We start from the raw sequence: 14,211 nt of genomic DNA, 5'->3' as shown, positions 1-14,211 counted from the left end.
TGCATGACCTGAGCTGAAATCAAGAGTCAGACAATTAACCAACTGTGGCACCCAGGTGCCCCTTGCCCTTCAGTTTTAGATTCTCCTTTTTGTGTTATACTTCTCTCTGACTTTTGACCGCTATACATTTGCACAAGGGCCAAAATTAATTCCAAGTTTTATGAAGCATTTAGAAGACTACGCATAATAAAGCACAATTATCCCATTTCAGGTATAGACTTGACGGTTTTCAGTCATACAACAAGGCCCCCTAATATTTCCCTTAGTTTAAAACTAACCCTACTGAAATCTCTTAAATTTAACTTAATCATTAAAGCAAAATCCTAGTGAAAAAAGAAAATACTACAGTGATGTCAGCAAAAATGGTGAAGTAAGGAAATCTGAAATTTTCCTCAATCCATAAAACCAGTAGAAAAACAGGCAAAAACTATTAGAATCAAATCAACTATTTTAGAACTCTGGAAACTAACTAAAAGTTTGCAGCAACCAAGAAAGTACTTATTCAAGACAATCAGCTGGATCTCGGCAAGAAGATTAAGCTTTATGGCATCTTAACTTACCCTAGTTTCATCCACTATTCTTCAGCTCATCTGTAGTCTTGAAAATAACAGCTTACATTCTCAGTAATAGTACCAAAGGGAGCAGAATATATCTAATTATTTATTTTGTCTCCTTGGGTGGCTCCCTCGAAAGACTGGATCAAAAGGCTCATCTTTGTCTCATGAAACTGGGGATGCATCTAGTGCTAACGTTGTTACCTGAGGCCATTTGTGGAAAACGTTTACAGGCAAATGTTTTAATTGTTGCTGTCTAAAGCAATGGGTAACAGGGCAAATAGTAGACTAAACAAAAAGCTTGGAGGGAAGTCTGGAGAAGGGAATGTTTGGGGGATTATGGGTTCAAAAGCTCAGCCATGCCTCTGGGAATTTAGAAGTTCATGCACATGCCCAGGGCTGTGTGCAAGCTCAGGAAAGACGTGAGAAGGCCTCTAGCTGACCCTGAGGCTTTGAACAAGCAGTAAGTGACTGATTGCTAAGGCAGTGTGGCAAACTGCCTGGTTGATTCTTAGGGCATGCCCCAACACAACTCAAGACCCTCTACAAAGACTGGGAAATATTCTGGTTTAAGGAATTTCAGTAATAGTTATCTAATCATTAGTTGACCACATAGCAAAAGAAGCAGAGACTTTAATGGCCACACATAATAAAGAACAGAGACTACAGAATTAGTTCAGAATAGTCACTCAACAGAAAAACAACCAACCACAAAAAAGTAACCACAACAAGCCTGTGGGGAAGAGGTAGAATTTGATTTCCAAAGCTGCCACATTTAAAAATGTCTAAGTTTCAACAAAAAAATTCTGAGGCATTAAAAAAAAAAACAAAAAAAAACAAGAACATACAGTCCATATGCAGGAAAAAGATTTCAAATCAATAACCTAAACTTCCACATTGAAGAACTAGAAAAAAAGGAAACAAACTAAACCCAAAGTAAGCAGAGGAAGGAACTAATAAATATGGGAGTATCGACAAATAAAAACTGATTGAAGAAGTCATAAAAAATCTAAACAGACGTGTAAGAAAAAGACTATCAGTCATCAAAAAAAACTTGCATCGGTAATCAAAAAGGCCCTGAACCATATGATGATTTCAATAACTGTAGAAAAAGCATTTAATAAAATACAGTATCTGTTGATGATAAAAGCTCTCAATAGACTTAAGTTTAGAGGGAACATATATATATGGGTGTGTGTGTATATATACGTGTGTGTGTGTGTGTATATATATATAAAGGCCATCTATAAAAAACCACAGTTGACATCACACTCAATGGTGAAAAACTGAAGGCTTTTTCTCTAAGATCAGGAACCAGACAAGGATGTCCACTCTCATCACTTTTATTCAACATAGTACTAAACATCCTAGCTGCAGCAATCATACAAGAAAAAGAAATAGAAGGTGTCCAGATTGGTAAGGGAGAAGCAAAACTCTTACATTTGCAGAAAATATGATACTACATATAGAAAACCCTAAAGACCACATCCAAAACATCATTAAGACTGATAAATGAATTTAGTAAAGTCAAAGGATACAAACTGAATAAACAGAAATCTGTTGCATTTCTCTAAACTAATAATGAAGTAGCAGAAGGAAAAATTAAGAAAACAACTGTACCAGAAAGAATAAAACACCTAGGAATAAATTTAACCAAGGAAATGAAAGATCTATACTCTGAAAGCAATAAGACACTGATGAAAAAGACACAAACACATGGAAAGACAGACCCTGGCTCATGGACTGGAAGAACTAGTATTATTAAAATGTTCATATTACTCAAAGCTATCTATAGATTTAATGCAATTTCTATAAAAAAACTAATAGTATTTTTCACAGAACAGGAACAAATAATATTAAAATTTATATGGAACTACAAAAAGACCTCAAATAGGCAAAGGAATCTTGAAAAAGAAAAACAAAGCTAGAAGTACTATAATTCCAGATTAGAAGATTAACTATAAAGCTATGATAATCAAAACAGTATGACACTGACACAAAACCAGATACACAGATCAATGAACAGAATAGAGAGCCCAGAAATAAACCCATGCCTATTTTGTCAATTAATCTATGACAAAAGAGGCAAGAATATACAAAGGGAGAAAAGACAGTCTTTTCAATAAATGGTATTGGGAAAACTGGACAGCTACATGCAAAAGAATGAAACTGGACCGCTGTCCTATGTCATACACAAAAATAAACTCAAATGAATTAAAGACCTAAATGTGAGACCTGAGACCATAAAACTCCTAAAAGAAATCACAGGCAGCAATCTCTTGGATATTGGCCTTGTTAGCAACATTTTTATGGATATGTCTTCTCAGGCAAGAGAAACAAAAGCAAAAATAAGCTTGAGACTACACCAAAATAAAAGGCTTTTACACAGCAAAGGAAACTAAATGAAAATCAATAAAACAAAAAGGCAACCTAATGAATGAGAGAAGATATTTGCAAATAATATATCCAATAAGGGGTTAATATTCAAAATATATAAAGACCTTATACAACTCAGCACCAAAAAAACTAATTTGATCAAAAATGGGCAGAGGCCCTGAATAGACATTTTTCCAAAGAAGATCTACAGATAGTGAACAGATACGTGAAAAGATGCTCGAAATCACTTACTACCAGGAAAATGCAAATTAAAACCATAATGAGATACCACTTCCTATCTGTCAGAATGGCTAATACCAAAAAGACAAGAGATAAGAAATGTTGCTTAGGATGTGGAGAAAAGGGAACTCTCATGTGCTGTTGGTGGGACTATAAATGGGTGCAAACACTGTGGAAAACAGTATATATGTTCCTCAGAAAATTAAAAGTAGAAATAGCATATGATCCAGTGATCCTACTACTATTTATCCAAAAAAAATGAAAACACTAATTCAAAGAGATACATGTACCCCTATGTTTACTGCAAAGTTATTTACAATAGCCAAGATATAGAAGCATCCTAAAATGTCCACTGACAGATGATAATATGAAGTGGAATATTAGCCATAAAAAAAAGATCTTGCCATCTGTGACAACATGGATGGACCTACAGAGTATCCGTTAAATGAAATAAATCAGACAGAGAAAGACAAATACTATAAGATTTCACTTAAATGTGGAATCTAAAAAGCAAGCCAAATGAATAAAAACACAGATTCTTACATATGAAAAACTGGTAGCTGCTAGAGGAGAGGTGGGAGGGGAGAGGCAAAATACATAAAGGAGATCAGGAGGTACAAACTTCTAATTATAAAAAAAAAGTGCAGCAGGGGCACCTGGGTGGCCAGTTGGTTAAATGCCTGCTGTTGGCTAGGTCATGATCCCAGGGTCCCGGGATTGGGTCCTGTGTTGGGTTTCCTGCTCAGCCAGGAGTCTGCTTCTACCTCTTCCTTTGCCTTCACCTCCTTGTGCTCTCTTGAGCACGCTCTCTCTCTCAAATTAAAAATTAAAAAAAAAAAAAATCTTTAAAAAAAAGGTGCAGCATAGGGATTATAGCCAACAATAAAAAACTTCCACCACAGAAAAGCCCAAAACCAGATGGCTTCACTGATGAATCCTATTAAATGTATTAGGAAGAATTAATATCAATCCTTCTGAAGCATATAAAAAGAAAAAAAGTGGGGGAATACTTTCTAATTATTCTTGGATGCCAGTATTGCCCTGATACCAAAGCCAGACAAAGACATTAGAAGACTATAGACCAATATCCTTTGTGAACACTGTTGCAAAAATTCTTGACAAAATACTAGCATACCAAAGCTAGCAGGATGTTGGAAAAATTATTATACTTCGTCTCATGACCAAGTGAGATTTATCTCAGAAATGTAAGGTTGGCTCAATGTAATAATACATCATATTAACATAATGTAAGAAATCCCGACATAATCATGTCGTTAGATGCAGAAAAAGCATTCAACAAAATCCAACACCCATTCAGGACAAAACGAACAAACACCACTCAACATACTAAAAATATAAGGGAAACTCCTCAACCTGAATAAGGGTATCTGCAAAGAACACATGGCTATCATACTTAATGCTGAATGACTAAAAGCTTTCTCCTTAAGAATAAGATAAAATGTATTGGAAGTTCTAGTTGTGGCAATCAGGTAAGAAAGAAAGAACATCTAGAAAGAAAAAAAGAAAGTAAACAATCTCTATTTGTAGATGGCATTACCTTACATATAGAAAATCCTTAGGAATCTATATACAAAATAAACCATCAGAACTAATAAACAAGTTCAGCAAAGTTACATGATACAACATCAATATACAAAACTCAGTGATCACTGTACACTCAATGAATAATCAAAAAATACAATTACCAAGACAACTCATTTACAGTAGTGTTAAAAATAAAGAACTTAGAAATAAAATTAAGAAAATAAATACAAGACTGGGGGCACCTGGCTGGCTCAGTTGGAAGAGTGTGAGACTCTTGATGTCAATCAAGGTTGTGGGCTTGAGCCCCATGCTGGATATAGATTACTAAAAAAATAAAATTAAATTAAAAAAAAAAAAAGGACAAAGGACAAGACTTGTTGAAACACTGCCAAACAATTTGTTGAAGCACTGTTGAAATAAAAAAACTTAAATAGACATGTCCAAGGATTAGAAAACTTAATATTAAAGTGGTAAATATTTCCTAATGGCTTTATAGATTTAGTGCAACCCCTTTCAAAATTTCAACTTTTGGAAAAATGGACAGTCAGAACTTAAAACTTTCATGGAAATGCAAGAGATCCAAAATAGCCAAAACAATCTTGGAAAAGAAGAATAAATTTGGAGGACTCATACTTCCTGGATTCAAAACTTACTACAAAGCTGTATCGAAACATGATAGTACTGGCATAAAGACAGACATAGAAATCAATACAACAGAATAAAGAGTCTGGAAATAAATTCTTATATCTATGGTTAACTGATTTGTGACAAGGATGCCAAGATCAATAAATGAACATTTTTTTAAATAAATGGTTTTGGGAAAACTGGATTTCCACATGCAAAATAATGAATCTGGACCCCTATGTCACACCATACATGAAAATAAGTCTAAAATAGTGAGAGAGCTAATGTTAGAGATGAAACTGTACAACTCTTGGAAAGAAATATAAGTGTCAATCTTCGAGACCGTGGATTTAGTTTCTTAAATATGATACTATGAGCACAAACAACAAAAGCAAAAATAGATAAGTTGGGGTTTATCAAAATTTATCAAATTTATCAAAAGACACTCTATCAAGAAAATAAAAAGACAACTCAGAGAATGTAAGAAAATATTTGCAAGTCATATATTTAATAAGGATCTAGTATCCAGAATACATATATATCTCTTAGAACTCACAATAAAAAGCCAACCCAATCATAAAATGGGTAAAGGATGTGAAGACATCTCAAAAAAAAAAAAAAAAAAAGATATACCAGTGGCCAAGAAGCACATGCAAAAATGCTCAACATCATTTGTCAATCCAAAAATGAAACCTTACATATTGCTGTTGGGAATGTAAAATGAAGTAGCTGCTGTGGGAAAGTTTGGCAGGTCCTCAAAAAGCTCAACAGAGTTAGGCATGAGCCAGCAATTCTTTTCCTAGGTATATGCCCAAGAGAACTGAGGATATACATTCACATAAAAACTTCTAGACAAATAATACAAGTATTTTTCATCACAGCCAAAAAGTGGAAATGACACAATTGCCTATCAGTTGATGAGTTTGGCATATCTAAAACATGGATTATTCATCCATAAAGAGGAATGAAGTACTGATACATACCACAACTTGGATGACCCTTGAAAATGTGCTAAGTGAAAGAAGCCAGTCACAAACCTCTCCATATTATAGGAGTCTGATGATATGGAATACCCAGAATAGACAAATCTATAGAAACAGGGTAAATTATTAGATGCCCGGGGATAGGGAGATGAGGAAACTGGAAAGTGACTGTTTCTTTTTGGGGTGATGGAGATACTCTGGAATTAGATAATAGTGATTTTTTTTAACAGTGTAAATATACTGAAAATCATTAAACGGTACACTTTAAAATTGTGAAGATGGTAGATATAATGTTTATGCAAATTTTACCTATAAAATTTAAAAAAAGAAAATACTGAAGTGTAGCAGAATATGCCATCCCTAAGTATGCCTCTCTGGCAAAATATTATTTTGAGAAACAGCAGATGCAGGAGCAGCTCTGAAAACAGAGTAGAAGTTAAACTTCTGTTAAGGGGCATTTATATTACAAAGGAAATCTCCATTCGTAAGGGTCTCTCCCACTGTACCAGGAAGAGAAGGTTGACTACATCACAAGAGGATTATACCAATGGAGAAGACGCTGCCTGAAATCTACACAACAAATCTTACCTCTAGATTACCCTGCTTTTCCTGGTAACTTCCCCCAGACTGGCCACTGAACAGCTTGCTTCCTCTTGTCTGCAGCTGCAGATGGTGTTGAAGCCAATGGCTTAGATGACCTTGGGGAGTTACTCGTTTTTCCCTGGGCATCTCCTCTATACATGAGGTATACATGTTAATAAACTTCTGTTTTTCTCTTGCTAACCTGTCTTTTATTACAGGAGTCTCAGCCAAGAATTCAGAAAGTGAGAGGGAAAGTTATTTTTCCTCCCCTATACTACAGGTATTATATTCATTCAACTGAATTCAACTGAATTCATTCAACTGAATGTTTCATCTCTGTAGGCATATAAAGGTTGGTTGTTTTTTAGGGAAAGAACTGTGGATTCTGAGGTCTCTTGTCAAATGCATGTATTTCTGAATTGCTAGTACCTTCCCAGTTTGTGTGATGAAAACTTAAAGAGGTCTGTTTGCATACGAAAATAGGTAGAAGTAGCCCTGGAAACACAGGGCTCTTGATGGCTATGAAGACAGAACCCTGCCAGCAGACATATTTCAAGTGCTCAAGTCCTGTTAAGATTTTTAGATCTAATTTGAGCTCTGTACTCTTGACAAATTTTAAAGCTGCACCTCCAAGCAGCAACTGTGAGAAATTTGAAACAAACTGGGAGGAGTAACCTTAGCTCTTGTCTATCAGTAGAAACTTTAAAAGTCAATAGAAGGATGCTCACTCTCCCATCTGCCCTTTCATCTCCTATTTGAAAGAAGTTTGCAGATTACCAGGAAATACGGAAACACTGCTTTGCTGCTTCTGAGGCATAAGTTTTATTTTAGTCGTCCCTCTTCTTTTTCTTGAATATTCTTAGAAAAAGAGACTCAAACATGTTTTAAGTAATAGGAAAGTGGAAGAGATGTTTTATGAAAGAACTGACTGGAGGGAAGAAGCCAGAGACCTTCTTACATAATAAACCGGAATAATCTCTTAAATTAAAAGCAAAGCCAGAGTTTTGTAAAAAAAAAGAACTTCACAGGAAATGGGATAAATAAAGGGCAGTGAATTTACATAGGCTGCATCTAAGACTGAGAGTTGATACAGATAAAATAACTCTGCATTTGACCGCCTTTATATTGTCGCCTATAATGTCAAGGAAAATAAAAGAAACAGAACTACCCGGTAACTCTGCCCTCCTGATAAATTATTTCTGTTGTTCTAGTTTCTCTTTCCACAGAAAAGATACTTTATGCGAAAGCATGCTGTCTTTTACTTTCTGGAGTTGTTGTTAATTACTAACAACTTAAGGTCTTCTTCATAAATAAAAATAAGGAGTTTCAGAGTTTTAAAAACAATGAGAATATGAATCTCTTTCTCAGTGATGGTGCTTGCCCATCAGATAATTAGTAGCCCTGTTGTCCTGAAGAAGCAAAACAGCTGTTAATTAAGTATTTGATGAATTCTTAACCTTGTATGGTTAAAGTCTTGATCTCAGGAGACGCGTAGACCAAGGAAGGTTTCCAACTTAAAATTGTATCCAACTTAAAATTTTCCAACTTTAATATATATATATGTGTGTATATATATATATATATATATTTTTTTTTTTTTTTTTTTAGAGAGAGAGAGAGAGAGAAAGAGGAGGGAGGACAGAGTGAGAAGGAGAGACTCTTAAGCAGGCTCCACTCCCAGTGAGGAGGCCAACGTGGGGTGATAAGAGGAACACATGGCGCTTCTTTAATTTTGCATAAAAGAGAATAGAAAAATTAGTTCTTTTAATTTGGTAATGATAATATAAACTGTGAGATTTAATGTCAACATGTGGTTTTCATAGATTTATAAGATCGGTTCTAAAGAAGCTTTTTCTCTTTTCTTTCTTTCTCTCTCTCTCCTTCCTTCCTTCCTTCCTTCCTTCCTTCCTTTCTTTCTTTCTTTCTTTCTTTCTTTCTTTCTTTCTTTCTTTCTTTCTTCTCTCTCTCTCTCTCTCTCTCTCTCTCTCTTCCTTCCTCCCTCCCTCTTTCTCTTTTTTCTCTTTCTTTCTTTCTTTCTTTCTTTCTTTCTTTCTTTCTTTCTTTCATTCATTCATTCATTTTATTTATTTATCCATGAGACAGAGAGAGAGAGAGAGAAAGAGAGAGAGAGAGAGAGGCAGACACAGGCAGAGGGAGAAGCAAGCTCCATGCAGGAAGTCTGATGTGGGACTCAATCCCAGGACTCCAGGATCATGCCCTGGGCTGAAGGCAGGCGCCAAACCGCTGAGCCACCCAGGGATCCCCTCTTTCTTTCTTTAGGGATCCTATTACATTTATTGAATCTCTCTCCCTCTATCCCCAACAAAGGTTTCTGTTTCTGAGAATGGAGTGTGGCTCCCTAAGACAGACAACTATCTGCTTATGGTCCCAGGATCTATCTGGGCTACCAGCTACAAGTAAACGATTGAGGTCCAGTGTAATAATTATATGCTCCCTTTCACTCTCAAAATGAGTTCTAGCTTGGACAATATATGGTCGGCATAGGTCAGTTTAAGAGAGATATAGTTTTCTACAAAGTATCCTTTGTAAAATTAAAACGGAACTCCTTATTTTACAGCTAAATATGGTCCTCTTAAACACTGCTTTAAAATAATGCAAAGAAATATTTAAAGAGATAAATACCTAGATAAGATAGGCGATTTTCTCATTGTTATTTGTTAGAAATTACTCCTTAAAATTAAGATCTTTCAGACTTTGAGCTCACCAAAGGCAGAGAATATTAGTCCTTAAATCTCCCTCTTTCTTACTAACAACATGGGGTTGGATGGGGAGACTACAGGTTTTGAGAACAGGTTTTGAGAACTTAAGACTGAGCACAAAATGTTTTTTCTTATAGAAACTGTGGTATAAATTGTAATTTGATTAATACTGCTAGTATTGTTTAGCAGTAAATTTTAGTTCAGAAGGCCTTTTTCTGATTGGCTTAAACATTTTATTTATAAAACTGTAATAAAACTGTTTATATATAAAAATATTACTATTTATCAGGTTATTTAAAAGAAAACATGTTTTAAATTCTAAAATTCAAGCATTCAAATTAATTTATGGATCATAATTATTTTTAATCGCATCTATAATGTTTATATTCTAATTCATATTAATTCACTACCATTCATGTTTATTTGGCTGGGTTGGTGGGTGATGGTTAGGAATTAATTCAGGCAACAAGGAGAGGATAGCTTCAAGAGAGCCTTAGAGGAGACTGTGGTTTAGACAGTTGGAGGGAGTAAGGTGAAAAATCACAAATAAGCTTGGAAAACAGTGATGACCACATTTTTGCAAAAAGTGGGGCACATACAAAAAAAAAAAAAAAAAAAAAAAAAACCAGTAAATTTTCCTATCCTGGAAATGTCCTTTTTAAAAAAAAAAAAAATTTTTATTTATTTATTCATGAGAGACACAGAGAGAGAGGGAGAGACATGGGCAGAGAGAGAAGCAGGCTCCATGCAGGGAGCCCGATGTGGGACTTGATCCCAGAATTCCAGGATCACTCCCTGGGCCGAAGGCAGATGCCCAACCTTTGAGCCACCCAGGCATCCCTGAAAATGTCCTTTTTGTGGTAGCAAATCTCACAAAATAATTAGTCTTTATTATCAGTGATAGGCTCTTTCACAGAGTGAATGATGGTATTAGTTGAGATATAATACACAAAAATGAAATCTATTTAATTTTTATAGAAAAGATGGTGTTGGTAGTTTCAATTTAAAAAAATGATAAGCAGAAGTGGACTTTAAAATCAAAGTCCACTTACACAATAGCAAACTGCCCAATCTTTCTGATTAGAAAAAATGTTTTCCCTACTTATTAAGACAATCAGATAACTTGGACAAGAAATGAGATAAAAACATAGGTAATGATCAGTGATGGTCAAGACTTTTGAAAAGTTGTTTCTATGTGCAAATACAGAATTGATATATAAAGAAGCATAAATACCATTTTAAAACAATGAAAATAAAGAATAGGTCACAATCTTTATTAAAACAGAAAGTCAATGAAAATTGCATTTTGATAAATATTGTATCTTGCTCAGGTTCCTTTCATGTGGGTGACAAAATACGTCAGTAGCAAAATTAAAGCACGCTCTGTTCTATATACTTAGAAACTGGCAAACTTGCCCTGGCTGGCCCTTGGTAGCTACATACCAAAGGTGCACTTGGTGGGACACTTGCTGACCAGGTTGCGGGGGCTACTTTCGGCTGCCAGTTGGCTCCACCAGTCAACTTTTTCTCTCCTGCATTCCACTGAAGATCTCCCCTAAAATCAAGCATGCAAAAACAAAGACAAGTATTAACACACTAATAAGAAAAGAGTGTGTGTGGCTCATTAGATACTTTAATGTGGGGCTAGAAGCAGTCTGAGTTGTTAATAGGCTAAAAATTATAAAAGTCTCATCATATTGTATTTAAGAAAGTGTAAAAGCATTTGGAAAAAAATCATTTAGAGTTTGGATCTCAATGGTAACAGGAATTTCCTATCACTTCCAATGAAAGAATGTGCCGCAAAATTCAACTGAATTAGTCACTGGTTATTAAAAATTCCAAACAGTGTATCATAAATACTGTAAACCTATACTTTGTCAAATATCTCTATTTTGTTTCACTCATAATGACACTTCTAAGCATGAGAGGGCCCATCAGAAGGTTTTACATCATGACTATAACCTGCCTTACAGTGACTGTAAGATACATCTGTTGTAAAATGCATCCCAATTTTAGAAATGTTAAAATGTGCATCTAAAAAAAGGGCACATTGTTGATGATTCTTACTATCCTTCCTTGAAGCTGATCCTCCATGGGAGACTTTTTAAAAGCTAGGAATAGTGTAATGATTCTAGAATTTAAATCTATTAAAGCACTCAAACCATAATTCCCAAGTAGTTCTAGCTATAACTTAGTGACAGTCTTGGAGACTGAAATAGATTGCCCCTTTTCATTGCAGAGTCAACAGTTTGAAGGTTCCAGTAGAATAACAACAAAAACAAAAATCCAGAATGTAATAAAAACCAATTTTGAAACTGCTTAGCCTGAGAGTGAGTTATTACTCCAATGAGTTTACTAGTCTCAAATAAATGTAAATACACTGTCATGAGGAAACTAGATAGTTTCAAAAACACTTACTTTTTGGATGTGGTACCAGAAATTCCAAGATCTATAAAAGGATAAAAGAAAACAGAATTCAAACCTCTATACTCAGCTTAAATGATATGACATTTAAGAGATCAAAGAGTCAGAGGCCTAGAAAAAGTCCATATTTTGCCTAAGAATGACTGTATTCAATTTTACAAAGGAGAAACTATGTTAGGAAACACGTTCAGAAATCCTAACATTTTCTTTTACTTCACGTTATACTTAAGGATCACATTTTAATGTCAACTGGTGTCTAGGAAAGAGTAAACATAACAGACTTGAGACTGTTCTCTTAGAAAGGCCTATGTGCCTGACATCTGAGAACCTCGCTTAATAAACTGTTCTCTATACTGAGATAATACTTTTCCTAATGATAAGGGTGGCTTACTCTGTCTAAACTGTTTGTACAAACAATGTGGTTCATGTTGAACACCTGCTTTTTTCCTTCTGCGAGACTGAAATTCTGGGACACATTAGGCACAGACTGCCTACATGATCAGCATTCAAAAAAATCCCTGGGTGTGGAGTCTCTACAGGGCAGAAACATCACACGTGTTGCTGCATTTCCTTATGCTCTTCCCCTCATGGGAAGGGGAGAGCATAAAGAAGTCGGTATGTGGATTCTTCTTAACTTGGCCCATGTCTTTCTCCCTGATGATTCAGCTGTGTGTCCTTACTATGTTGCTGTAATAAATCTTAGGTGTGAGTATAACTATGTGCTGAGTCTTCTGGGTCCTAGTGAATCTCTGAATGGGAAGGTGGTCTTGGGGACTCCTGACACAACTGGCTTACTCATTCTACTTTAATCTCAATTCATTTAATACTTCAGTAAGTATTTGTTGAACCTTTACAGATGTCAGGCAATGTTCCAAGCACTTGGGATATATTAGTGAAGAAAACAAAGAACTGATTCCTAGATAAATTTGCATTCTAATAGGGTGAGCTAGATGGTAAAACAACAAAATAATAAAGTAAATTATGTAAGTCACTAGAAGGTAATAAGAAAGCCCATAGGAAAAAGCAAAGGAAGAGCAAGGTATGGGGGTTCTGGTTGAGTAGGATGAGGGTGAGAGGCAGCATTAAACAGGACACTCGAGAAGGCCTCATGAAGAAGGTATGATTTGCGCAAAGCTGGACAGAGATGGGGGAAGAGCATTTTAGATTAGTCACCTGGTATACTCTCTGCCTACGGGTACGTTAGATGAAATTGCCGAACTGCTTTCCACAGTTACATTTTCACCAGCAATGTTAGAGAATTTCAATTTCTCCACATTCTCATCAATGCTGGTTGTCTTTTCCAATTATACCCATCCTCATAGGTGAGAAGTGATATCTCATGCGGTTTTGATACCCATTTCCCAGATGACTGCTGTAGAGTATCTTCATGTGCATACTGGCCACAGCTATATTATTTGGAGAAATGTCTATCTAAATCATCTATTTTAAAATTGGGTTATTGTCTTTTATTATTGAGTTGTATTCATTCTCTATTTATTCTGGGTATAAGTTCCTTAACAGATATATGTTCTACAAATACCTTCTCCCATTCTGTGGGTTCTCATTTTCTAGATAGTGTAATTTGTAGCACAAAACTTTTAAATTTCAATGTAGTTCTATTTATCTATTTTTATCTATTGTTGCTTGTGCTTTGTACAGATTATAAGATTATTACTCACACCTAAGATTTGGTGTCATATCTAAGAACATTACCCAATCCAAGGTCATGAAGATTTATTTACTAATACATTTTCTTCTTAGAGTTTTAAAGTTTGGGCTCCTACATTTAGTTCTCATCCACTGTAAATTAATTATTTTGGAGTAGGTAAGATATGTAACTCCACCCTTTTGCATGTGGATATCTAATAGCTGTCCCGGCACCATTTGTTGAAAAGACAACTCTTTTCCCATTGAACAATCTTGGCATTTTCGATGATAATCAATTGACCACAGAAGTATAAGTTTATTTCTAGACTATCATTCTATTCCATTGAGATATATGCCCACCCCTATGCAGCAGTACCACTTATCTTAATTACTATAGCTTTGTATTAAGTTTTAAAATGACTAAGTGTGAATCTTCCAAGGTTATTCTTTTATTTAGAATTTTGGCTATTCTGGCCTCCTTGTATTTCTACATGAATTTTAGGTTCAGCCTGTCAT

General features: G+C 35.2%; 1 protein-coding gene across 16 annotated transcripts in view; it reads right to left on the bottom strand.

Annotated features, from left to right (window-relative positions):
- Window positions 1-14,211, bottom strand: part of SNAP91 (synaptosome associated protein 91) — a 139,880-nt gene that overhangs the window by 8,714 nt on the left and 116,955 nt on the right. For all 16 annotated transcript variants that reach the window (XM_077903201.1, XM_077903202.1, XM_077903199.1 and 13 more), the window contains 2 exons: window positions 12,043-12,073; window positions 11,068-11,179 (listed from right to left, as the gene is read on the bottom strand). In XM_077903201.1, the coding sequence (XP_077759327.1) occupies window positions 11,068-11,179; window positions 12,043-12,073 (143 nt within the window). The remainder of the gene's footprint in view (window positions 1-11,067; window positions 11,180-12,042; window positions 12,074-14,211) is intronic.

The sequence above is a fragment of the Canis aureus genome, chromosome 7 (genome assembly GCF_053574225.1).
Source record: "Canis aureus isolate CA01 chromosome 7, VMU_Caureus_v.1.0, whole genome shotgun sequence".
NCBI lineage: Eukaryota > Metazoa > Chordata > Mammalia > Carnivora > Canidae > Canis > Canis aureus.
This window is presented reverse-complemented; position numbering and strand designations above follow the sequence as displayed.